Here is a 27,935-nt window from a genome sequence, read left to right on the forward strand (position 1 = left end):
ATTTTAAAGTAAAACTTGGTGATCAAGATAAGTCTTGGGCCCCTCACAAGGTGTGCAGTGTGTCGAGAGTTTACAGATGTGGACAAAGGGAACACATGATAAATTGCCATTTGGTATACCTATGGTTTGGTAAGAGCCAAGAGATCATTCAAATGACTTGTTACTTTTGTATAGTGAAAATGTCAGGATATAACAAGAAAAATAAATGAAAAATAGAGTATCCTAGTCTACCATCAGCTATATGCCCAGTGCCTCTTTCAGCTGAAATCCCAGTGCTAGTTTTCATTGAACTATCCTCTTTCGAAAAACAGGAGTACGGTGAAGAACTAAGTGACAGCAACAATGAAGATTCTGAAACTGAAGATGACTCAGTCTGTAAGGGATTTTATCAGCATAAGTTGAATGACTTGGCAAGGCTTCAGAACTCCTAGCATCAAGACTGCAGGAGAAAAACTTGCTTGAAAAAGGAGCGAAGATATCCTACTTTCGATCAAGAGAAAGCGCATTTCTGCAGTACTTTCAAAGTGATAGTGGCTTTGTATATTGCCATAACATACATGGTTTAATGAAAGAATTGGGAATTCCAATCTAGAATGCAACTGAATGGTGACTATTCATAGATAGCTCAAAGTGGAGCTTTAAGTGTGTCCTCCTTCACAATGGCAGTTTATTTGGTGCAGTCCTAATTGGCCATTCAGTTTGTTTTTGTGAAGAATATGAAGACATAAAGAGAGTCATTAATTTGTTGCAGTATCACAAGCACAACTGGATCATCTGCATTGACCTTAAAGTGGTCTGCTTCCTTCTTGGTCAGCAACGCGGATATACCAAGTATCCCTGCTTTCTATGTATGTGGGACAGCAGAGCTCGTGAGAAGCAATGAGTAGAGTCGAACTGGCCTCCAAGATCTGACCTCAAACATGGTGATCCAAACATTCTACATGAGCCACTTGTTGACGTAAATGACGTAAAGAACATTATATTCCCACCTCTGCACATAAAACTGAGTCTCATGAAGCAATCTGTTAAAGCTTTGCCAACTAATGAAGACTGTTTCAAGTATCTCATTTTGGCATTTCCTAGCCTGTCGTTTGAAAAGATAAAATACCTTACTATGTATGTTTGGTAGCTGAACTTTACTACTTGTACACAATTTGAGTTAGAGTAACAATATATAGCCTTATATGAATAAAATAACTCTAAACAGTATATTCAGGTAATTTTTTCTTTTATTTTCCTTTGTATTTACATTTTGTACAATTTTGGGGACAAAGGGAGGGTTATCCTGTACCTTAAAAAGTTGACATGATAGAGAAAAACTGGGGTCATTTTTGGATTCAGATGCCAAAAGTTAGTCAAAAATAAGTGTCAGATCTAACTCAATGAAAATTGTGTTCCCCAGTTAAGTATATTAGTTAAAGGAAATCCAAAGACCTCTTTCAGATTTTCTCTAAATTTCTAATAAGACCATTTCTCAAATTCTATAAAAAATTTCCTTAAGCACTATAGTAATAATAATTTCTCCCGCTCAAGATTGCCCTTCTTGACTTCCAGCCAAGATGAAGGCGTAGACAGAGATGCTGCGTCTCCCTCCACAACCAAGAAGAAATACAACTACCTCAAAACTACAAACAACCAGAAGTCCCAGAAAATCAAACTGCATGGAAGTCCAGCAAACAAAGATATAAAGAAGAAATACTCATCCAGACAGGCAGGAGGGGCAAAGCCAGGGCGTAGAGGACACGGTGTGGTGGCAGCAGCGGTTGCAGCAGCAGGCAGGGGGATAGCACAGTCACACGTTTTAAAGTCAGGAGGGACACCTGGTGAGCATTCGCAGCTTCTCACTGGACCTTGTAGCTCATGGTTTCAGCACCAGGGTAAATCAAACCTCATTGCTTCTGACTGTGCAGACTAGTGGGGCTTGGGGTGGAAGCAGAAACTGCTGGTCTCTCAGCAGAGTCTGCTTCTTTAAAGGGCCCCGACGGTCCAAAAATGTTCGCAGACCCACCCACTCTGGGAACGATGGTCAGGGCAGCAGCTAGAAGGGAGCCAGTCCAGTGCGGAAGTGGGAGAGGTGCCTGGAAAAGGGGTGAGTGCTGGGCAGGCAGCATTGTTCCCTCTCGGACCCCTCCCCCACATACAGTGCCACAACGTGGTGAAACAGGTTGCCCTGTACTGATGAATCCCTAAGGCTCCGCCCCTTAAAATGTAACAGGGGCGACAGCTCTACCTGGGATGCAGAGGCAAACAAACACAGGAGCCTGTCAGAGTGAGGAGACAGAGAACTATGGCCCAAAAGGGGGAATGGATCAAGGTTCCAGTGAGAGAACTAAGCCATGAGGAGATAGCCAACCTAACAGATGAGGTGACAGACAACCTAACAGACGCAGAATTCAAAACACTGGTGATAAAGATGCTCACAGGCTTGACAGATATGCTTTGGTACGGCAAATACATAAGAGAAGAAATGAAGGCTATGTTAAGTGAAATGAAGGAAAATCCACACAAAACCAATGGTGAAGGGTAGGAAACCGGGGTTCAAATCAATGATTTGGAACATAAGGAAGAAAAAAACAGTCAACCAGTTCAGAACGAGGAAGCAAGAATTTTTTAAAATGAGGGAAGCTTCCCGAATTTTGCAAAGGAGATGGACATATAGGTCCGGGAAGCTCGGAGGATCCCAGGCGAGCTGGACCCATAGGGGACATACCAGGACGCATCATGATTGAGACACCAAAGGTGAAAGATACAGAGTCCTGGGGGCAGCAAGAGAGAGGTGGTGAGTTGCCTACAGGGGGTTGTCTATAGGACTATCAGCTGATTTCTCAGAGGGCACTTTGCAGGCAGGAAGGGACTGAAAGCAGTATTCAATGTGATGAAAGGCAATCTGCAACCAGGATTACTCTATCCAGCAAGGCTATCATCTGGAATGGAAGGCAGATGAAGTGCTTCCCAGACAAGGTAAAGCTAAAAGAGTTCATCATCACCAAGCCATTATTATATGAAATGTCAAAGGGACTTACTTAAGAAAAAGAAAATCAAAACTATGAACACTAAAATGACAACAAACTCACAGCTATAAACAACTGAATCTAAAAAATGAAAACAAAATCCAACAAAGCAAACCAGAATAGGAACAGAATCACAGGTGTGGGGATCATTTGGAGGGTTATCAGCTGGGAGGCGGGAGGGGGAGAAATGGGGATATGGTGCAGGGACTAAGAAGCATAATCGGTTGGTACAAAATAGACAGGGGGAAGTTAAGAATAATATAGGAAGGGGTGAAGCCAAAGAACTTATATTCATGACCCATGGAATGAACTAAGGGGGGTGACATTGCCTGAGGCAGGGGGCTACTTGGTGAGGGGAGCAAATAAAAAAAATTGGAACTACTGTAACAAAATAATCAATAAAATATACTTAAAAAAAAAAAGATTGCCCTTTTTTGGTTTCATTAATTACTAAAACTGCAATGGTATTATTGTGGGTTAGCCTTGGAACATAAGTTTAATTCGAAGAACACAAAAATATAACATTTTTTACTATAGCAAAAACAAAATCTAATTCCTTGAGATGAACTTTTAGAAATGGAGTTTCTAAATCCAGCTGGGACAAATACAACCAAAAATAAATAAATAAAATGAGAAAGAAAGAAAAAGAAAAAAGTAATGAAATAAAATTCAGCCATGGAATGCCTGTATATGAATAGCTAATATTAGGTATAATTAGATAAGCTGAAGGAAATTTACAGATTCAAATAAGTCTATTTACTCCCAGATCATTGTTGAGTGGTTGGGCATCATCCCACAAAGCAAAAAGTTGCAGGTTTAATTCCTGGTCAGGACACATGCCTGTGTTGTGAGATCTGTCCCTGGTCAGGAAGCATTCTATATATTTCTCAGATCGATTTTCTCCCCCTCCATTCCCCTCTCTCTAAAAAGAACTAAAATAAAATCCTTTCTAAGAAGTCTATTTATATAATGCTATGGTCTGAATGCTTGTGTCCCCCTCACCCAAATTCGTATGTTGAAATCCTAAATTTCAAAAGGTGTTGGTATTAGTAAATGCGGGCCTTGAGAGGTTGTTAGCCAAAGGGGTTTAGCCCTCATAAATAGGATCAAGGCCTTATAAAGAGGCTCCAGAGAGAGCCCTCACCCCAAGGCCTTATAAAGAGGCTCCAGAGAGAGCCCTCACCCCTTCCATGAGGTGAGAGCTGTGGTCAGACCACGCTGGCATCCTGACCTCAGATTCCCAGCCTCCAGAACTGTGAGAAATACACTTCTGTTGCTTATAAGTCTCCCAGTCTCTGGTATTTCGTTATAGCAGCCCCAAAGGACTAAGATACAACCATCAAAGAAATGTTTGCTAACAATCTATAATTTTTAATTTTACACCCATTCACCCTCTTTCCTAGTCAAAGGCCTTCCCAAATGAAATTATTCTAAATTCAAATTTAAAAAATCCTATAAATGGCTCCATATTAACACAAATTCTCTAATCAGTAAACTCTAAATCAATGCAATTTTATGAGCCATCACGTGTTCCTGGCAATATGGAAGCTAAGCGGTTGCTCAAATTCTTTTGGTGTATTTTCATGAGAAGCTATGTGCTTAAAATGGCCATTCTAATTCCACATTGCTGTCCAAAATATAGGAAGCAACAAATGATGAACAAGAGGGATATTAAACAGCTGTGGCAGCCAGCTTCCAAGACAGTTTCAGTAATGCTCATCTCCTGGTATTCCCACCCTCATATGCCCCCTCCCACAATGAATAGGGCACCCCTTTATAAGCAATCTGTTATTGCAGTTAACAGCAAAGCGTGACTTCTGAGGATAGACCATAAAAGACACTGTGGTTTCTGCCTTGCTTTCTCTTGGGACTCTCACCCCAGGTAAATTAAGCTATCATTTTGTGAGGGAACTTGGCCAGATCACATGGCAAGGAACTGATAATCTCGTGCCAACTATCAGCAGTACCTTGCTAGGCATGTGAATTGGCCAGCTTAGCAATGGAACCTTCAGATGACTACAGCCCAGTCAGATCCAGAAGCAGACCTACCTAAGTTAGCTACTTCTGGATACCTTCCCCTAGAAACTGTTTGAAAGAATGTTATCATTTTAAATGACTAAATGACTAAGTGTTGGGATAATCTGTAATGCGACAAGAGATAACAGAGTAGCACAATAAACAGTAAAAGGGGACAAGTAAAAAAATAACATTTTATTAAACATTTCTGTTGTTTATACGTCTTCCAGTTTATTAAAAGTGGATAAATAAAAAAATACGTGACAAGTGCAGACACGTTAAGGTAAGGAAGCCCCACAGCTTAAGAATCATCAGTAAGGAGTATGCGTCGTTTGTGTATAGGTCTCTCTCAAGAAATCTCTCTGAAGGAGCAAAAAGCAATCTCATGAGAAAAATGCAATATTGGGATAGAAAATACTGAAGAAGTTAGGTTAGTAGTGAGTTTCACAGTCACAGTACAAGGTTCTTTTTTTTTTTTGCTGAAGAATACTGTAACCATTTGTAGGACTACCACCATTCCCATGTTTTAAATTATCATCTGTCTGACCCTGCATTACATATCTATCTACGTTTCAAAACCCAGGAGGGACTCAATTAGCAAAACAGTGGACTGAAACAAAAGGATCACAACTTGATTATTTAATAGTTTCAATCCTGACAGTCTCAAATAATAGAACATGATTAAATAATTAAACACAATTACTCAGACATGTGCTCCTTATTTCTAATACAAAACATTTTGAAGTTTAATCTATGTACTTAGAGAGCTCTTTCTACAGTTTTAAAAACCAAAACATTATAAATCATATCTGACTCAAGAATAACAGAGTATTTAAATTGCACAACAAATGTGGCAGCCTGATAAACGGTAAACTATTTTCAAATATTCTTCAAGCGGTAAACTATTTTCAAATATTCTTCATGCAGAAATGTCACAATGTTTCCAGATTTAACTAATTTCACGTGAGCCAGATAACATAGTCTTTCCTACTTTGAGAAGTTGACTGATCTTTTCTAAAAAAACTACTCTCCAGATTAACATAGAATGTTCATGAATCAGTACAACTTGGAAATAAGCTTAAAGATTCAACTCCTGAATAAAGTAAGTGAGCAGGGAAAGACTATATATAATAAACAAATTTTCATGATAAAATAAATAAGATAAAATCACTTTCAGTTTCTGCACAAATACTAATAAGAAAAACAACTCCTAGATCATTTTAAAACATTTCATATGGCCTTATATTTCAACAGTTTTTTTCAAATTGCTATTATTTATACATAGGTGGTAGGTTGGTATAATGATCTCCAATGTAGATAAAGAGAGACTGAACATCTGAAATGGAAAGCATACCTCCCAAGGTCAGGCAGCTAATAAATGTGAGGGAATTGCCCAGAGTAGAAGTACACATGGATATACTATCTTAGTGGTAGGGACATTTTTTAAAGACAAAGCAAAAATCTTAACTTTTAAAAAATAAAATCTCCTAATTTTTAAATATTGACAAAAACAAACAAACTACTGTTTACAAACACTCTGAATTCCATAAAGCTGGCAGGCTACTACTATCCAGCCTGTGGTGTTAATTGCTCACTCATGATCACACCGCTTGCTTATTTGTTTTTATATTCTCATCCGAGGACATGCTTATTGGTTTTAGAGAGGGGAAAAGTGGGAGAGAGAGAGGGAGAGAAACACTGACATGAAGGAGAAACACTGATTGGTTGCCTCTCGTAGGCAACCCGACAGGGGATCAAAATTGCGACCTTTCAGTTCATGGGACAATGCTCTAAAATAAACGAGGCACACTAGCTAGGGTCATACTGCTTGTTACTGACGGAAGAAGACTTAATTGTACAGGTCTTATTTATAGACAAAAATTCTACTATCTAAAACAGGTACTGAGACGAGAATGGGATCCAAGCTGAGACTTCTAGTCAAAGTGGCAACATAGGTAAATACGGCTCACTTCCTTGCACAACCACATCAAAATTACAACTAAACTACAGAACAACCATCATTCAGAACTGTTAGAAACTGAGCTGAAAGGAAGTCCTACAACTATGGAATCAAAGAGGAAACCACACAGAGACTGGTAGGAGTGGCGAAGATGCAGAACACGCTGGTCTCACACCATGTGTTGCAGGTAAAAATCAGGAGAGATATCTCAGGAGTGAGGGTTCCCAACCCCACACCAGGCCACCCAGCCCAGAGTTCCAGTGCCATGAAGAGAAGTTAACATAACTTCTGGCTGTAAAAATGAGTGGGGATGGAGTCTGTGGAAGACAAACTTGTGGAGTCCCAAGTAGTTCCTCTTAAAGTGACCTCACACAGACTTACTCAGATGCACTCCCTGAGCTTCAGTGCTGCAGCAGCAGATTGAAAGCCCTCAGACACATACAGGGAGGAACTGATAGTCTGGCATCAGGGCAAGAGCTTGGGGGCAACTTTCTCCCAGAGAGAAATGCTGGCAGAGGTCACTATTTCTTTTCTGAGCCCCACCCTTACCCCCACAGGCAGGTGTGATATCTGAGATTCTAGGAACCTGGCTCACATAGTTTGTCCCACCCTGGTGATTACCTGAGGCTGGCTCCACCCAACTTTCAAACACACCCAAGCTGTTACCAGTGGCTTTTCCATATGAATGTCTTGTCTTGGTTCATGCTTCAGATTTTCCTAAACTCTCTCACACAAGCAGCAGCATCTGGCGTCAGCAAGCCCCGTACCTCATCCTAAGTTGTCCCAGCTCTGGCACTAGCAGCAGCTGACCTTGGTTCATAGCTTGGCCTCCCCTGGGCACCTCTAAGCCCAAATAAAATAGCAGCCACCTACAGATCACTTTGTGGTTTATGCTGTGTGACACCAGAGAGAGCACAGGCAATGGCTGACCCTGGACATGCCAAGAGCAATCACGACTCAACTATAAGAGGAGGGTGTACACAGCCCACATGGTGGGTACACCTCGAGTTCCCAGCTTGGGTGATAGGGGAGGATGTGCCACTGGACCCTACAGGACACCTACTACATTAGGCCACACTACCACACCTGGGAGATGTAGCAGCTCTACCTAACACATAGAAACAAACACAGGGAAGCTGCCAAAATGAGGAGACAAAGAAACATGGCCTAAATGAAAGAACAGATTAAAACTCCAGGGGAAAAAAAAAAAACTAACAAAATGGAGACAAGGAAGCTACTTGATGCAGAGTTGAAAAGACTGGTTGTAAGGATGTTCAATGAACTTAGTGAGAACATCAACAGCATAAAAGAAATAAATCAGAAATAAAGGATATGCTACTTGAAATAAAGAATAATTTACAGAGAATCAACAGTAGAGTGGGTGAAGCCTAGAATCAAATCAGTAATTTGGAATATAAAGAAGCAAAAAACAACCAATCAGAACAGTAAGAAAAAAAAAAAAAGAGTCCAAAAAAGTGAGGATAGTGTAAGGAGCCACTGGAACAACTTGAAGCATACCAACATTCACATCATGGGGGTGTTGGAAGGGAAAGAGAGCAAACAAGAAATTGGAAATCTATTTGAAAAAATAACAACAGAAGACTTCCCTATCTTGGTGAAGGAAACAGACACAGAAGTCCAAGAAGTGCAGAGAGTCCCAAACAAGATGAACCCAAAGAGGCCCACACCAAGACACATCATAATTAAAATGCTAAAGGTTAGAAAGAATCTTAAAAGCAGCAAAAGAAAAGCAGTTAGCTACAAGGGAGCCCCCATAAGACCTCCGCTTCCTCAAAAGAAACTTTGCAGGCTAAAAGGAATTGGCAAGAAATATACAAAGTGATTAAAAGCAAGTACCTACAACCAAGATTACTCTCCCCAGCAAAGCTATCATTTAGAATCAAAAGACAGATAAAGAGCTTCCCAGACCAAAAAAAAAAAAAAAAAAAAAAAAAAGCTAAATGAGTTCATCATTACCAAACCAGTGTTATATGAAATGTTAAAAGGTCTTCTTTAAGAAGATAAAAAATATGAATAAAATGACAATAAATACATATCTATCAACAATTGAATATAAAAAACGAAATAACTGAGCAAGCAGAACAGAAACAGAATTATAGATACCGAGAACATTGTGATGGTTGCTAGATGGGAGGGGGGCACAGACAGATGGGTCAAAAAAGTACAGGGATTAGGAACTACTAATTGGTAGTTACAGAACAGTCATGGGGATGTAAAGTACAGCATACAGAATAGAGTAGCCAAAGAGCTTATATGCATGACCTATGGACATGGGCAACAGTGTAGGGATTGCCTGAGGGAGTGGGGGATGCTGGGTAAAGAGGAGCAAAGGGGGGGAGGGGAGGTTGGAACAACTGTTTAGCATAATCAATAAAATATAAAAACATAATTTTTAAAAAACCACAAAATTCCAGAGCTTAAAAGATCTGCAATCAAATATCATAAATGGTCAAAGGGCCACTTCTCTTTACTCTCTCAAAGGTAATATCACCTAGCAAGTATCACAAACAGCTGAAATATCAGTCAGGCTCACTAGGGTGAAAAGCGAAATAAAGTTGTGATGAACTGTAACAACTACAGCCAGCTGCCACTACCACAGAGCAGAGCCTGAGGGATGCTGACCCCTTTCTGTGGCTCCAGCACACTTCACTCTACCTGGTGCCTGGTTCTATTTACAGCTGCCTGGTTGCCGTTTGCTCTTTCACAGACACTAAAGAAGAATTTTGCCCAATCTAGATTGCTGTTTGCTAAACTGGATTTGTACCCACTGCTTCTAGATCCTCTGCCCTCTGCCCTCTGCTCCCCTTGTCATAACTTTCCAAGTGAGTCCTATAACCGCCAGCCACCTTAATCCAGCATTGACTCTCCTGGGTCCAAAATAATTAAATCATTAAGAAAAAATAAACCATAGGGGCTCTTATAACTGTTGAAGCAATCTCAAACTCAATGCAATTTAAGATTTTACTGACAGATTGATGAATTAATATATTCCTAGAATTTAATTAACATCATACTTTTCAATATAATGTTTACAAGGCAATAGATTCTTAAGGCTATAAAAACAGAGTGAAACACCTTGAACAGGGAATTTCCACATTACCATAATTAGCTCTACCAAAGTAATCCAGGAAACATCAGAGGAAAGCAAACTTGCAAATAACAGTTTGCTTGTCTTTTAAACTCAGAATGCTTTAGCCACAGAAAAATGTTAGAAATGATGGTTAAGTTCCCAGGCTAGCCCTTAAAAGTACATTTAACCTATGGAAAAGCTGAATACTGTATTATCTGCAGAAAAATACAAATGTTGGGGCAGTTAGATGGAACTAAAATTGATAACCAGGAAGATACAATGGTAACTTCCTTGTTTTTTATATAGAAATCAGATTTAAGGTATAATAATTGTAGCCAGAACCAGGAAAAGAGAAAACGGTATTTAGTGAAATAAATTAAAAGCCAGCTCAGTCTGAACTTAAACCCCCTAAGCTTCATCCAGTATACAATGGCCTCTTACAAATAATTGGTGTGCAATTGGAAATTAACGTTTGCACCTACTAGTAAAACAGCCCACTATCTCCATTTAAAGTATACACAAAAAATTTAAAAGAAAAAGGTAGTGACAATTATTTCTAAAATGAATTACTGCATATTGTAATTGTCCTAAAAAGCTTTCCCTGAATATTAATGTATCAGTTAATGTGATTGATATGCTTTATTTTTTAATATTTTTTTAAATTTAAAAGCCTAGTCGTAAGTTCAGCTAATTCTTGATTTTAATGTATGCTGTAACTAAAAAAAGATACTTGACTATGATATGTAATGCAAATGCAGGAATGATTACACTCATTTGTATAATTCCATCTACCAATGATGTACATTTGGTTAGTAAATTTCCAACTTCCCAACTGCTAATCAGATGTTGTTAAAAAGCTAATGGGTAAGCCAGCTGGTGTGGCTCAGCTGGTTGGGCATCCTCCAGCACATCAAAATGTGGCCGGTTTGATTCCCAGTAAGGGCACATGCCTGGGTTACAGGCTCATTTCCTGGTTGGGGTACTTACAGAAAGCAGCCAATCTATGTTTCTCTCCCTCTCTTTCACCCTTCCCTCCCCTCTCTCTAAAATCTAAAACAAAATTAAATTAAAAAAAAAAAAAAACTAACCATAAGTGCTGCACATTTTTAAAATGTTTAGCAAATGAGTTCAAAACCCACTGATACTTTGCTCACATGATTTTAAAGCATGTTATAAAATTTGGTTTGGTGGCTGTTAATGTAACACTACTTCGAAAATTGGTAATTAAAGGAAAATGATAATTCATTCTGTCTTTTCAGTAAAAAAATTAAGTTTCAGGGTTACCAAGAGCCCCAACTGGATGAGGGAAAGCTCAATTCCCATAAAAGAGAGCCAGCTAATAAATGAAGGATGAATGAAATAATTTAAAAAACACTAAACTGAAACTCTAATAAAATTACTGATTCAGGCACGTATTGTCAATTGTTTAAAACACTAAATGTTGATGGGGAGCCAAGCACATGACACCACACAGAATACTTTTAAGCCATAACGAGAAAACCATACACTGAAGGGATTCAGTGGTTAGCACCTGGCCATTTTTAGTATCACTAATGGCAACTGAGGTGCTTACTATATGTTTTCTGATGTGATCCAACATACACTATCTAATGCACAAACCTAGAGATTTAACGTCTGGTTCACAAGAAATACAGAGAATGAAGAAACAAGTTTTAAAATATCACAAGGAAAAGAAACAGAGAATTTCGAAAGGTGGAATAATTCTACAAGATAATAGGACTGGCCTCTTAAATAAATCAGTGTTAGCAAAAGAGACCATGTATGAGAGAGATTAAGAGCACATACAACCACATGCAACCTAGATCAGACATTGGCTTAAACACTTTTGATTAACTGGGGAAATAGAAATATAATCTGGGTATAAAGATGATAAAAAGTGTAGTAAAATAGAAAAACAAATCACTCACTGAAAAAGCATGTGATAAAAACTGTACTAGTGGACATAAAGCATAGTATATATATTGAATATATATACTATGTCCTGCTTCTATAAATATAAACAAGTTTTGTTGTTGCTGTTGTTTATCTTTTTAAAGAAAATTTCCCCAAATTTCTCCAGGGTATACATATAGGTTTTGTACATAGTGTCAATTTTTTACAACAAAATGGCAAAGTTTCAAACTTTTATTTTTGAAATACTCTTAATCATTAATTTGTTGTGAAAAGAACTTACTTTTCCACTCAAAATTTCATATTTGAATTGACAGGTTAAGTACCACCACCCCAAAATCTAGCTAGGTTAACAGTCACTGACTTATCACCAGCCACTCACTTAACCACAACAGGGCAGCAAACTTACTATTTTGTAAAATGATATGGTTCACTCATCTTTTAAAAGAAAATTTCAGTTACTGTTTATGGTCTTCGACTTTTTTAGAGTGTGGTCCAAAAGATTTTTAGTTTCATGCTAATTTGTTACCAAAGACTCACCACTTGATAGTCGGCAAATCCATTTGCCAGGCCACATAAAGTGCAAACAATGAAGACAAATGAACAGTCAAGCTGCTCCTCTCACTTCTGACTCTACTGACTCTCAGATGACACCTGATCATGCGACAAAAGCATTAGCTGAGCATGGAAATATCAACCCTATTTTAAGGATCTGTAAAGCCTAATCTCTTCTGTTTCAGGATAAAAATACAAATAGAAATACTAGTGCTTCATTCTCACACCCCCTCCATACCCCACATTGGTCCTTTCGAGTAAAGGAGGATGAAGGGAACATCGACTCCTTTGGGAGGCCCAGGTCCAAAGGGGCAGAGGTGAATCGAGTCAGTGCCTCTGGAATGGACTTCTCAAGTTTTCCTCCAGGTTTTTTGTTTTAACATTACCGCCCCTCCCCCTAAGCCAATCACTAAAAAGCCTTACTAACTCCAAAATTCCTCAACAATTCCAGAACAGGTTATCAAGGTGGAAGATCAGTTCTTACTCCTCTCTCTACAATCTCTAATCAGAGGATTCCACAGAACTTCAACCAGCTCCAACCTTCACCTATTACTTTGATATTTAATGTTTTTCAGGTATCCATATTATAATATCCTGTCACTCCTTTGCCACTATTAATAAATTTCCTTTTCTTAGATGTTATTCTCCTGTTTCCCCACCTAGCGTCATTACAGCCCTTCATGGCTGCAAACACTTTTGCTACAGCCAAGAGTTGTAATCCTCCTGCCAAATTGGCTTCTAGCTGAGCTGAGGAATGAACTCAAGTGTTCATATCCAAACTGCTTACCTGACACTTTCCTAACCAATCAAATCAGTGCTAACCTGAGAGCACAAAATCCTGAAATGATCTGTATTCTAAAATATATTAAATACCCCCCAAATTAACTTCGGCCTGCTATTAAAAAGAAACAAGCCCCAAATGGAGTCATTGTTGTTGAACCCCACCAACACTTAATCCTTAACCTAACTGCAGGTTCAGCCATTCCAGGAATGAAATTCTAAACTAATCACTCTGGAATTTCCAGGTCAGCATTAAAGTAATCTACCTCAAAAGACCCCCTGCCTTCCCTTACCTAAGACAAGGTGACCTTGCCTGAAATAATCTGGTCTTATAACTTCCTGTCTGACCCTCTACTTATAAAAACTTTTCTTTTTTCTCTTCTGTCTTCTCCCCTCCCCTCTCCTCTTCTCTTTCTTTACAGCTGGATGGGATGCTGCCCAATGCATGAATTATTAATAAAACTAATTATTTATATCTTTAAATTTTCTGAGCTGAATGTATATTCTTTAACAATGCCAAAATACAACCATAAACAAAGTCAAAAGGCCAACACCAAATTGGGAAAAATGTCAACAAGTTTTCAATAAATATGCCAAGGGGCTACTGTTTTTAATTGGCAATAAAAAAGACAGCAACAAAATTTAAAGAGAGATTTCTTATTTATAAAATTATCAAGTGTTCAGTTTTCTGACAACTCTTGTTTGGTTCCCACCATGTCCACAGCTACCCTCTCAGGGGTTCTTCACACTGAAGTCGCCAGTTCCGATTCCTCAGGTCCCACCACCTTGGGGACAACTCATCTTACTCAAGACAAACTGCAGACCTAAAATTGCCCAGGCAGAGCATTGTGTTTTCTCTTGCACAGTGTAAGGACTTTTACTGTCATACCAAGGACCTTTTCTTTAGGGTTCCCTTTAATATCTTATAAATCCCAAGAATTCTGGCAGTGTCCCTTTCTCTGTAAAGCTGTCCTGATTTACTCTTATCATGGGGTTCCTCTCCCCAAGCAATGGAGGATATGCCCTAGTTAAAACAGCCGCCTCTGTATACTTTTTCTTGGGAACTTGCTTAGGCTCTTTCCCTCCAAACGGTTTTTCCTGCTAAGCACAACAAACAGCAGAAAAGATGGAAAAAAAACAAACACTATGACCACATCTGGGTAAGCTTAAGAAATCAAATTTTAATAAACAGAACATACAACCTGTGTTTCATAAATTCAGAGATGATAATAAAACAAGTTATCTCAGAAGCATTTCTCAACTACTTTTGTGAGCACAAACAGGAAAACAAAACCAAAAAGGCCTTAATCTTTGTTGTTAATTATATACCTTACACACAGAAGAAAAGCAATTAAATTTGGGGGCAAAATTTTAACTAGTACCACCAACTTTTGGTCTAATCAATGTAAATTGCAGATTATCAAACTATGTATCAGAAAAGATACATATATTAAAAGGGATGTTACAGAAACAGGGGTGTCCAAAAACCCCCAGAGCTTGCCGCTGGGGGATGGGGAGAAGGAAGCAGCTTTCAGGATGCCTTCACATGCCTGAGGCTGGGGGCTAGTGTCTTTGTTATGCAAAATGGCTCTAATGCATCCAACGCCTCAGGTAGATGGGAGGGGTCTTAGACTGTGGGATGGTATGGAAAAAGCACGCAGAGCCTGCGTGAGGTTCTGTGAATGGTCAGGACTGAGTGCCATGCCCACTGCATCACAGGACGCAGTCAGGGATTTAAAAATGGGGAGCAGACATTTTAACTGTGTGCTCCATGTGGATTACAAGGAGGGGGAACACCATGCAGTTTTAAGAGGGTACACCATGCTGCTTTGAGAAGGGAAAACTCCATGCAGCTCACAAGGAGGCTGGGAATTCACACGGTCCTGGATTAAAAAATGGCGAGCACCTTAACACAGACCTCCCCTATCAGAATTGAATGATTGGCAGCTACTGGTAAAGTTGAACTGTGTTTAGAAAGTAGGGAAACAGTATCTCTAACTTTGCTAAAACAAGCCTGGTCTGGTAGGAGGGAGGCAAGGATATGTGTTTATGGGTATTTTAAAGAATATAAGACTTAACGGCAGAAATCCTCAAATAATTAGATCTATACAACTATTAAGTAAACAATTCTTTTTCTTTTCACCAAACTCTGGTATTGAGAGTTATAATTTTGGCGGCGGGCAATCGGGCCCCTAACTAAACAGCCCGTGGGTTCTGTTTCAATCGGAGCAGCCCAGGGGTTCTGTAACAGGGAGGGATCAGGACAGAAAAAAGTAACAAGCTGAGGGAAGGAAGAACTTATCACAGGAACAAAAACAATCTTTTTTTTTTTTTTTTTAATCTAGGAGAGTAACTATCACAACCATAGTGGCCTGGAGTGGAAGAAACAGCCACTTACTTATCCTTCTCACTGAATGGGGTAGCTTGCCTCCATACCACCAAAAAGATGAGGGACATTGTCTGGAGGAGCAGACTCAGGAAAAACTATTGCTTAGGTATGCCTGCAAATGCATGCACTAAGCGCTAGAGAAAACTGACTAAAAAATAAAAAAATAATAAAAAACTCATCCGTGATATTTACAAATAAATGAAGTTGGTAATTCCTGGGTAAATAATGGCTAGTATTCCAAACATACTTACTTCCAGTGGCCCAAAGAGACCAACCGCTCAATGCCATATGTAAGCTACATAGTATGTTACCCATCTTCCTACAACAGACACATCATGCCATCCTGCTAGATATTCTGATGAGAATGAAGATGATCTTGGAATCATACCTTAGTTAGGAAAAACTGGTATTCAAATTATAAAGCACTCTTACCTCATGTGGTGTACTTTTGACTTTTTTAAGTCAATTAGTGGGCCTGACTCTACTTTCACGATGTCACTAAATGGATCATGAGTTAATAACAACGCAGCATTGAGGGCGTTATTTTCTAACCTTAAGTACCATAACACAACAGTTTTCATACTAGCTGGTCAATTCTTTAGAAATAGACTTTTTTTAAAGAAGATTTAGGTTCAGAGCAAAGTGAGCAGAAGGTTCAGAGATCTACCATATACCCCTCCCCCCAATATGCACAGCCTTCCCCAGTTGGTCAATTTTTAAAAAGCAAAACATGTTTCTCTGGAAAAAATCAAGATATTATCTTAGAAAAAATAATTTCAAATTTCCAACAGCAAAGTACCACTTTTGTCTGCATTTTCACTAATACATCAGGAAGGTAAAGACTTACCATGTAGCATCCAATGAGGAAAGCCGCATTTGCTTGTTTTCTCTGATCAGAGCCAGTAAAATGAACAATTTTCTTCCTTATCATTGCAAGGGACTGCATAAAGACACACAACTGTTAGTACTTTCTTTTTAATTTCAAGTTTCCTAAAACTTTATTTTGTGATGAAGATAAATTCCAAATCTCAGTATTCATATTAGCAAGACATTTTTAAAAAGTTAACTTTGATTCCCCAAGTATCATGTACTTTCCCATAAAAGACATATTCTTGGGTTAGAAGGAAGTACAATTAAAGAGATGGGAAGGAAATATGAACATATATATAAAATATAGACTACCTCTAAAAGAATACATACGAAGCTGGAAGGGGGAGTTTTCTTTCACTTTCCTAGTGTTAAAAAAAAAAAAAAAAAAAGACCAATACATTCTTAGTTGACCCAAAAGATAAAAAGTCCATAGATGGTTGAGGATGTGAAAAAAAATTCTTCCAAAATTAAAGCAAAGAAACACAAGTGGGGGGAGAGGAAATTATTTTTGGCTTCACAGCCCTGTATGAAACAAGACCTGCCACTAAAAATTATAAAAAGGAGTTGGGGGGGTGGGGGGTGGGAATGACATAAATACATAAAACTGTAAATGCTTATATTCCTATCCAAGAGAGACAAAAGTCCAGAAAGAAGAGTCTCCACCTCTATGTAAGTCCATAGTGAATATACACATACATACAATATACAAAGAAAAGACAATGCTACTACTTCCACTTTGCAGATTAATATCTGACAGATGAGCTTCTAACATTTATGATGTGAAACTTTAGGTTTGATATTCAAGTGAAAAAAATTTGCCTTACCCATAAATTTTCAATATAATTTAATTTTTAATTGAAAAGAAATTTTATTTCTTCTGTGTAGTAGCCTGGTAACTTAATTCTCTGAATCAAGTTGATTTTAAAAAGGCCCTGCCTCCAAGTCCAGTATTGTTCACTTGAGATCTTATAGTGGCTAACTAGGAATTGGTAGCAGTATATACACTTCCTATTGTGCATGACTGATAATTCAAAATTTTTAAAACAAATGAATGGGGCCTAAGTTCAAACTAATAGAAATACACTTTCACAACTCTCGCTGACAGCCTTGAAGATATGCTGTCTGCCCTTGCTTCCCCTGCTCCTTAATCATATGAGTACTGGTCAAGGTGAAGAGCCACAAGTAATATGACAGCAGGGGAGATTCAAGATAGAATGAGACAAAGATGAACAGATTTTTATTTGTTTGCTAGCACTCTTTCTCTATCAAAGTAAAGACAGAAAGAACAACGACCACAGCAATAGAAGTTTCTCTTGTTAGATTTCAGTTCCATTAGGTCAGGTTATAAGAGGTTTACTTTATTAACCAATTTCCACTTTGACTTTTCAAGTATTTAAGCATCACCAATCCCAGCCTGAACCAAATGACCCAAATTTAGACTGTTGAATCAAAACTCTGGAAAACTAACATATACATTATGGCTTTATAAAACAAAAACCATGACTATGCCACAAACACCACTGCAGTAAAAAACATGACAATACCTTTTTCAAACAGAGATGTGCTCTCCTTACTTTCCCCTCCCCAAGATCCAGACAACAATGATTAAGTCAAATTTTAAGTAAAAAAGACTTTACCTTTAATTTCTTATTTATCTTGCAACAATATCTGTAAACCATTGCCAGATTGAGTGGTCCAAAATCTGCGTAGAAGCTTTAAAAGTGAGAAACAAAAAAGTGTGTGTGTGTGTGTTACACACACACACACACACACACACACACACACACACACGATACACTGAACACGCCTTTTTGGAGCTCCAAGGTCAGATTAAGATGAGGAAGCATACACCAAATTGTTATCAGTCACACAACTTAAAGGTACTGCCTTAACTACTAGAAGAGATATTCCAGTAAATAATGCCTATTAAAAAAATATGAAAAGTGGTTTAACGACTAAATCTTACCTCAATAACATATGAGAATACCTTCTGAATAAAAAGGCTATTTTTCCACATGTATTTCTCCACTGGTAAAAACACATCTCAGTATATTAGTTTATATCTCATTGTACTGTAAATTATGGCTATTTCAAATTGTTAAATTTAGGAAGATTCTTTCATTTTTATTTTTCCCCAAGGATCTAATTTATTACTAAGGGTTAAACAAAACATCCTGCAATCATCAGTCAACAGGTTTGTAATTTTCCAAGATTACACTATTTAAAAACATACCTTTAGATTCTTCAAAACAAACAAAAAAAAGATACTAACAATCTTTTAAAAAGCAATACTTACTTCTCATATTCAAGTTCATTATCTATGCTGAAATAATGTACACTTGATGAACTCTTTGGTCTGCTGTAGAGAATGGCAAAACAAAGGCGATCTGAAATGGAAAAATTGCAATGTTCCTTTCTTCACATTTTTAAAAATTTCATATGTTATGATACAACTCTTTTCAGATGAAGTCCAATTTTTATTTTTTCCATGCAGGTTTCTGATGGTAAGGGTGCCAAGACTTTCAAAATGTTCTATTTTGATGAATGATAATAAATAAGCCAATTTTTTAAAAGAGAAATTGCCTTTAATCAATGTGTTTCAATAATGACGAGTGACTTTTCATGGAGCAATATGGCTTGATTTCTGAAGGAACCTCTCATCACAAAAGCTTAGTTCCCCTGGACTTAAGATATCTGAGCAAATGGCAGCATGCACTTGATGGCTAGTCCATCAACCTAGATGACTTTGGCTATGTACCAGAGTGCTTTCAAAACATCCTAAACAGTCATTCAATAAGAAAATATTTTATATTGATAAAGAATGCATTCCAAACTGCTTCAAAATTAACATTTAAGGCCACAGAACACAAACAACAAAATGAATCATGTTTACACAACTGTTCTTAGGAACTACTATTTTTTCAGGTTACAATTAGGCAAATTACCATCACAACAGAAGCAATGAGGTTTCTGCATGATGAGTGTGAGATGAACTTGTGTTGTATAAATCCAGTTCGACTGCTGTGGGGTTTAGCAAGAAAGATAACCAGTACTAATAATATTCAGAGGCTCCAACTTCCTCCCCCACCCTCTGAAAAAGTTGCCTAAAAATCCTCTGCGAAGCAAAATCACTTGCAATACCTAGCAGCAGGAATACTAGTAATGCTAGTAGAAGACTTACACTCCAAAATTGTGGCAGAATCAAGTCCAGCCCTCAAAATAGTAAGAAACAAAGTATGCCAGCCGTCATCCTTGCCCAAATGGTAATTTAAACAACTGTCAGCAATTCAACTCATGCAACTGCTGTATTTATTTCCTTGTAAACTCCTCAAATAAAATGTCTCGCAACCACAAACACTAAAAAGGATGACGGGCTTACTCTTTCTTCAATCGCAAATGACCCTTGATCCCCGTGCACAGTGACCACAGATTTAGCTCCCTTGGGTGGAGAGACGTAACTCACCTACCAGGCAGGGGATCCCCAATGCACAGGTCTGTTCACATTCGCCGCAAAGCAAGAGCACACATGGGGACTAGGAGCCTCGGAGGCCACCCACGCCCATGAGACAGCACTGCCTCTGGCCCCAAAGGTTAAAGGCACCTCCTGGCCAGAGATCGGGGCCTCCTGGAACTCTGGGCACCGCCCAAGGCCATCTAAATACAGGTGTCCCTGGGAGCGTCCAGAACCCACCGCACTCACCTTTGACCACCTCGGCCACAAGACGGATCCCTGTGCCCTCCCTGTTCATGACTCCAAAGCATCTGGAAGGCGGGGCGGAGGGAACAACCAGATGGGTAGGGAACAACCAGCCGCTGAAGAGAGGAGCCTCGACCACACCCCCGAAGTTTAAAAAACAGAAAGTTTAAAGGGCCGCGCCCAGGCAGTGGAAACAGCCTCGCCCCTCCAACACCCACTCCGTCACATACCCCGGCAAGTAAACCCCGGAAGTTCAAAACTTCTCAGACGGCCCCAAAAGGAGCGGCGAGGGATTGGGGTGCGAAAGCCACCGCCCCCCTGGCACCGGGGCCCTAGCTGAGCTTCGCCCCGCCTCGGGGACATGGGGACGGCGCCGGGACGCCAGGCAATCCTCTGCGGCGCCACGCCCTGCAGCAGCGCCCAAACTCTGCGCTGCTCACAGTTGGGCTACGCAGCAGAGCGCGGGAGCTGGCTACTGAAAGCAGCTCCAAGAGCCAGTAAAGCGCTTCTCGGGAAAGAAGGGCTAGCTAAGCGGAGAACCTGACCGCGCCACACCGAACTCCGGGCACCTCCCTCCGTCGCCCTGGCCGCCGCCACAAGGGGGCGCTGCAGTCGAGTCAGGCGGGGAGGCGCAGTCCCTGAAAAGCACCGCCCCCTCCTTGCTCCTCCCCGGCACCCAGCTGGGAGACCCCCGATGCATGTGAGTTGCGCGTCCGCTCTTCGGTCCAGACTTCCCGAGTGTCAGGTTCCTTGGGAGTGCTGGCGTCTTATTTACAATGGACGTCTTCAAAATAGTTCAAAATTTAATAAGCCAACTACTGTGGTCATTCACTCCTTTAAAGGCCTTAATTATGGTTAAAAACAAAAATTATGACACCGTGCTAAGGAACAATTTAAACTATTTTCTAAACCCATGTTCCTGTTCAGTCTCAAATGAAAAAAAAATACAGTATGAGTTTAGTCCCAATTTTGTTATAAATAATACGGTGCTGGGATCGGGGTGGTTTTCATTTCGTCTTTACTTTTCCAAGTTTCCTACAGAAAAATGTTACTTCAGTAATTCGTGAAAAATTTTGCAATGACCCTACCTTAAAACTGACAAGCAACAACTTTCCCGAGAATCACACTGTATTTGTAATCCTAGTACCATGTATAGATTATACATTACATACACGTTTTTACCTCAAAAGTAAACCGCCCTAACTTTATTCTAAAATTCCAGACAAATAAAAGGCCTTTAATGTATAAAACAAAACCAGGAATTCCTTTTTGTGCCCAGCTGGAGAAGGCCTTTCTAAACGAAAATATAAAAGTCATAAGATAATCGACCACTAAATTGACACCTATTTTTAAAAGTCTGTGGCAATAGACATATAAACAATGAGATAAACTGAAAAATATTTGAAATTCATCTCACAAAGATGCCCACCTCCAATTTTATGTTCTTAAAGAAATAACAAAATGCCAATTTAAACTACAAGGTCCTAGTTTTCCTTCAGACTGGTAAAAACCAAAGGAGTTTGAAAAGGCGTTGTGTTGCTGAGGTTGTGGGGGAACTAACATTGCCTGTGGGTAGGAATATGGGGGGGGGTAAAAAAATTCCCAGAATTATCTTCTGGAGGGTGGGCCCCTTGTAGCACAGGCTTCTCCTGCAGGTGAGTGTTCTAGGAACCCATCGGTATGAGTGTACTAGCTGGCTTGTTGTGAGAAGCTGCATTTGGCTTCAGTGAATTTTTTTTGAAGACTCTGAATGTGTTTGCCCTTTTCATGATGGGTGATTTACGAGCACACCTACCCCTGTTCAGCAGTTTTTGACCCAAAACAGCATTACCCCTATGCCTCTGCGCCCCACCCCCACCCCGCAATTCACCTGATCTTGCCCAAAGTGACTTTTTGTTGCTCGTTTCCCCAGATGAAAAAAGTCCTCAAAGGGAAACGTTTTGCTGATGTGGAAGAGGTGAAACAGAAAATGTCAGAAGCACTAGAAGGCATCAAAATCGACGAGTTCAAAAACTTTTGAGTAGTGAGAAGAAATGGAGAGTACTTTGAAAGTGACTGAAGTTTAAACAGGTAAGAATACACAATTTTTATACTTTTTATAAATAAATTCTGGGTCATTTTGGGGTCCCTCCTCGTATAGGCTGCGACAACCTCCATTCATGGCAATTCAAAGCAACACACTTTGACACCTCAGAACAAACCTTTTGTTATATTGATTTTTAAGCTCGTTGTTAAGAAACAAGACTTAGAAAAAAGCCTTTTACACACACCCCCTTTAAGAAATTCAGAGAGAAAAATCTGCTTAAAGAAAGGGAGCATGACCTTAGCATCATAATAAATTAAATGTGGCAGAAAGCTGGCAAAAGCCTGTTTGTCGGCCTTCCCTCAGAGTACCATTGTTTCTGGGTGCACCACGAGGAATTTGTTTCTCACACGTTTGCTCTACCTGAAAACTGCCTGTTTCCCCTTTGAAATCCCAGACCCTTGCCTCTCTCTCCTCTGTCCAGAACGGCATGTAAACTTCAACTGTCTAATGCCTCCTTGGGTCTCATATTCTTATGGCAGCCCCGCAAGTGCATCTGAAATAAGTTCTAGACATTTTTCTCCTGTTAATTTGTCTCATGTTACTTTGCTTACCAGACCAGACAGAACTTAGAAAGGTGGTTAGAAAATTATTTTTTGCGCCCCTGCAGAACGTTTCATAAAAGGAATGGTTAGAATGCTTAAAACTGAAGAAGCTAAGCTTATAGGACAGATTATTATATTTTGTGCCTGCTCACTAAGAATATTTAATAAATGACTGTTGTATGGAAAAATGTTTTATCTGAGGCTACCTTTCATTATATATAACCTGGTAGCAAGGTTGTGGAGGAAAGGATAGACCCCATCTACCTGGAGTTTTCCTGCAGCTACTGTTATCTATCAAGAAGTCCTAAGAGCCATGCAAGATCAAACTGGCTGAGGGCAGTTTCTGTCACTGTGACAGAGTCAAGATCTGGCATCATTAACGTGTCCTAAAACATTTGGATCATTGTCATGGCAGTCAGACACTTGAGCCAGAAAGAGAAGTCACACAGTAGTAAAGCAGTCAACTTCTGCAGACAGGTATTTTCCTAGGATCCAAAGCCAAGAACTTTAATAAATTCTAATTTATCTACCAAAATAAGCATTTCAAAGGGAAGGAAGGATAAATAAACGATCTGTCTCATTTCAAATATCTTGGCAGTGAATTAAGACAACTTAATGAGTATGTTTAATATATATAACTGCCTTATCAGAAGCAAATTTTTATTCACAACACTCATTCTGTAAGTATAACTTACTGATTATGTTGTTACAGTAGTTCCAATTTTTTTCCCCTTTGCTCCCCTTTGCCCAGTACCCCGCTTCCCTCCAGCAATCCCACCCCCCTTAGTTCATGTCCATGGGTCATGCATGTAAGTTCTTTGGCTTCACCCTTTCCTATACTGTTCTTAACTTCCCCCATTTTGTACCAACCAGTTATGCTTCTTAGTCCCTGCATCAATCATTTCCCCATATCTCCCCCCTCCCCCTCCCAGCTGATAACCCTCCAAATGATCCCCATACCTATGATTCTGTTCCTATTCTGGTTTGCTTAGTTGGATTTTGTTTCTATTTTTCAAATTCAGTTGATGATAGTTGTGAGTTTGTTGTCATTTTAGTGTTCATAGTTTTGATTTTCTTTTTCTTAAGTAAGGCCCTTTGACATTTCGTATAATAATGGCTTGGTGACAATGAACTCCTTTAGCTTTACCTTGTTGTCTGGAAAGCACTTCATCTGCCTTCCATTCCAAATGATAGCCTTGCTGGATAGAGTAATCCTGGTTGCAGGTTGCCTTTCATCACATTGAATACTGCTTGCCAGTCCCTTTCTGCCAGCAAAGTGCCCTCTGAGAAATCAGCTGATAGTCCTATAGGCACCCCCCTGTAGGCAACTCTCCGCCTCTCTCTTACTGCCCCCAGGCCTCTCTATCTTTCACCTTTGGCATCTCAATCATGATGCGTCCTTGTGTGGTCCCCTCTGGGTCCAGCTCGCCCGGGACCCTCCGTGCTTCCCAGACCTGTATGTCCATCTCCTTAGCAAAATTTGGGAAGTTTTCCTCATTTTTTTCAATTCTCGCTTCCTCATTCTGCACTGGATGACTGTTTTTTTCTTCCTTATGTTCCAAATCATTGATTTGAACCCTGGTTTCCTTCCCTTCACCATTGGTTTTGTGTGGATTTTCCATCATTTTACTTAGCATAGCCTTCACTTCTATTATGAGCAATACTCAAGCATATCTGTCAAGCCTGTGAGCATCTTCATCACCAGTGTTTGGAATTCTGCATCTGTTAGGTTGGCTATCTCCTCATCGCTTAGTCCTCCCACTGGAACCTTGATCCATTTCCCCTTTTGGGCCATACTTCTCTGTCTCCTCATTCTGACAGGCTCCGTGTCATTTGTTTGCCTCTGCGTCCCAGGTAGAGCTGTCGCTCCTGTCTGGATGAGTATTTCTTCTTTATATCTTTGTTTGCTGGACTTCCATGCAGTTTGATTTTCTGGAACTTCTGGTTGTTTCTAGTTTTGAGGTAGTTGTATTCCTTCTTAGTTGTGGAAGGGGGATGCAGCGTGCCTGTCTACGCCTCTGTCTTGGCCGTAAGTCCCACAAAACTCATTCTTTACCTCCAATGGTATTTCACAGCCCTCCTAAAAATGTTTAGGACTTATCACTATTCTAGGCCACTAGTCATGTCAGTAAGTATTTTTTTTCTATAGCGGAACCTGTTAGGGAGCCTTTTTAAAATTGTCATGCCAGTTTGGCTGCAGTTTTTAAGAAAATGGTATAGAGAAGAGAGGATTACTGAAGAAAGAAACTGAAGAAGATACAAATCAGTAGAAGCACATACTGCATTCATAAATAGGAAGAATTAACATCATTAAAAATGTTCAGACTGCCCTGCCTGGTGTGACTCAGTGGATCGAGTGCTGGTATGGGAACTGAAAGGTTGTGGTTCAATTCCCAGTCAGGGCATATGCTTGGTTTGCGAGCCTGGTCCCCAGATGGGGGTGTGTGAGAGGCAACTGATCCATGCATTTCTCATACATTGATGTTTCTCTCCGTCTCTTACTCCCTCCCTTCCCCTTTCTCTAAAAATAAACAAAATCTTTAAAAAATGTTCATACTACCCAAAGTAATCTATAGATTCAACGCAATTCCTATCAAGATACCAATGACGTATTTCACAGAACTAGAACAAATATTTCAAAAACTTATATGGAACCACAAAAGGCCCCAAACAACAACAGCGATCTTGAGAAAGAACGAAGTTGGAAGAATCACGCTACCTAATATCAAACTATACTGTAATGCCATGGTAATCAAAACAGCATAGTGCTGGCATAAAAACAAGCACATACAATGTCTGTCCAGAAACTATCCAGCCATGGACTATGAAAGATTTATTGAAGAAGATACAAGAAACATTATACATGGGACAATGATGCCTCAGTCCCCTTCAAAGTTATGACCTTGAGGAAATCTGGTTCATTGGTAGCAGTTTAAATCAGTCATAAGCAACTACAGCACCATGTTCCTTCTGCTCTGGTGCCAGAAACTGTGCAACAAATTTTGCCATGACACATTTCATGCCAAGATCCTGCATTAAAATCTCAAACAAAGTTTTTGGAATCCCCAGATCAACTTCTAGTTCTCTCAATGTCAGTCCCCGATCTTTGTTGACTGCAGCCTGTATATGTTCAACATTCTGAGGTGTTCGGCTTGTTGCAGGCCTTCCAGAATGTGAATCACTTTCAAAAGATCCTGGACCATCTTTGAAGCATTTGTGCCATATTTTTATTTGCGCTGCACTCATTGCATCATCCCCAAAAGCTTTCTGAATCATCTGAATAGTTTCCGTGGAGGAATATTCAAGCTTAATGCAAAATTTGATGCAGATTCATTGTTCTACTTGCTCATTTTGAATGCGACAGCCACAGAGTACATATACTCACACTCACAGCATCTACCACCCCCACTGACTAGTACAATGAAGTCATCATTGTTCATGAATACGCATTCCAGTCCACTCTCCTTGGCTGCCAGGTTACATCAATGTGGTGTAAACCATTCTCATTATATTAACAATGGCTGGACTTTTTAGTATATCAATGAAACAGAATAGAGAGCCCAGAAACAAGTCAAGGCCTTTATAGTCAATTAATATTTGACAGAAAAAGCAACACATACAATGGGCTAAGAGTTTATTCAATAAATGGTGTTGGGAAAATTAGACAGATGCAGAAAAATGAAACTAGACCATCTTCCCATGCCACACACAAGAATAAATTCAAAATGGATTAAAGACTTAAATGTTAAGACTCGAAACCATAAAAATCCTAGAAGAAAACATAAGCAGTAAAATCTCAAACATTGCTAGTAACAATATTTTATCAGATAATTTCTTCAAGCAAGGGAAACAAAAGAAAATATAAACAAATGGGCTACATCAAACTAAAAAGGTTTTGTAAAGGAAATCATCAGCAAAATAAAGACAACTCACAGAATGGGAGAACATATTTGTTGATATATCTGAAAAGGGGTTAATATCCAAAATTTATAAAGAACTTATAAAGCTCAACACCAAAATAACAAACAATTCAATTAAAAAATGGGCGGAGGACCTGAATAGACACTTCTCCAAAGAGGACATACAGATGGCCTCAATGTCACTAATCATCAGAGAGATGCAAATTAAAACCACAACGAGATGTATCACCTCATACCTGTGAGAATGGCTATCATAAATAAATCAACAAAGAGTATGTGCTGGTGAGAATGTGGAGAAAGGAGAACCCTTTTGCACTGTTAGTGGGAATTCAGACTGGTGAAGCCACAGCGGAAAGCAATATGGAGTTATGTCAAAAAATTAAAAATGAAACTGCCTTATGACCAACCTATTGATTCCACTTCTGGGAATTTATCCGAAGAATCCTGAAACACTAACTCAGAAGAATATAAGGACCCCTATGTTCATTGCAGCGTTATTTACAATAGTCAAGATTGGAAACAGCCCAAGTGTCCATCAATGGATGAGTGAATGAAATAACTATGGGACATTTACACAATGGAATACTACTCAATCATAAAAAGGAAAATTTTACCCTTTGCGACGGCATGGACAGGCCTGGAGAACATTATGTTGAGTGAAATAAGCCAGCCAGAGAAAGACAGATACCATATGATTTCACTCATAATATGGAATCTAATGAACAAACTGAACCAACAAGGAAAACAGAGACAGATGCATAGATAGAGAGCAGGCTGACAGCTCTGGGTGGGAGGGTTAGGGGTGCAGGGATCAGAAAAAAAAAAAAGAGTTCATGGACATGGACATCAGTATGGTGATTGTGGGGGTGAACAGGCAAGTGGGTGAAGGTAGAAGAAGGTATAAGGGGGATAAAAGGTTATGGAAAAAATAGAATAAAACGTTTTTAAAAGAGAGGACTAAGGGTACATATTAAGTTTTTTAATGTTAACCAGGGCAAAAGATTTGAAGACACTTTATGAAGAAATTACAGGAATGGCCTATAAACCCATGAAAAAGGGATTTAAATCAGGAAAATGCGAATTAAAACCAGAATGAAATACCACCTG

General features: G+C 39.4%; 1 protein-coding gene across 2 annotated transcripts in view; it reads right to left on the reverse strand.

The window, feature by feature from the left end:
* The window catches only part of CDC14B (cell division cycle 14B), a 99,511-nt gene that overhangs the window by 41,900 nt on the left and 29,676 nt on the right, over window positions 1-27,935 (reverse strand). Inside the window, exons 1-4 of one of the 2 annotated variants that reach the window (XM_090274040.1) lie at window positions 20,284-20,676; window positions 18,880-18,970; window positions 18,221-18,296; window positions 16,561-16,653 (exon numbers count right to left, since the gene is read on the reverse strand). In XM_090274040.1, coding sequence (XP_090130166.1) covers window positions 16,561-16,653; window positions 18,221-18,296; window positions 18,880-18,970; window positions 20,284-20,332 — 309 coding nt within the window. In that variant the 5' untranslated portion in view covers window positions 20,333-20,676. Of the gene's footprint in view, window positions 1-16,560; window positions 16,654-18,220; window positions 18,297-18,879; window positions 18,971-20,283; window positions 20,677-27,935 lie in introns of those variants that run through there. The other variant, XM_090274039.1, reaches the window with a different exon arrangement.

Source organism: Furipterus horrens, unplaced genomic scaffold (genome assembly GCF_987537825.1).
Source record: "Furipterus horrens unplaced genomic scaffold, mFurHor1.1.pri manual_scaffold_4, whole genome shotgun sequence".
NCBI classification, from domain to species: domain Eukaryota; kingdom Metazoa; phylum Chordata; class Mammalia; order Chiroptera; family Furipteridae; genus Furipterus; species Furipterus horrens.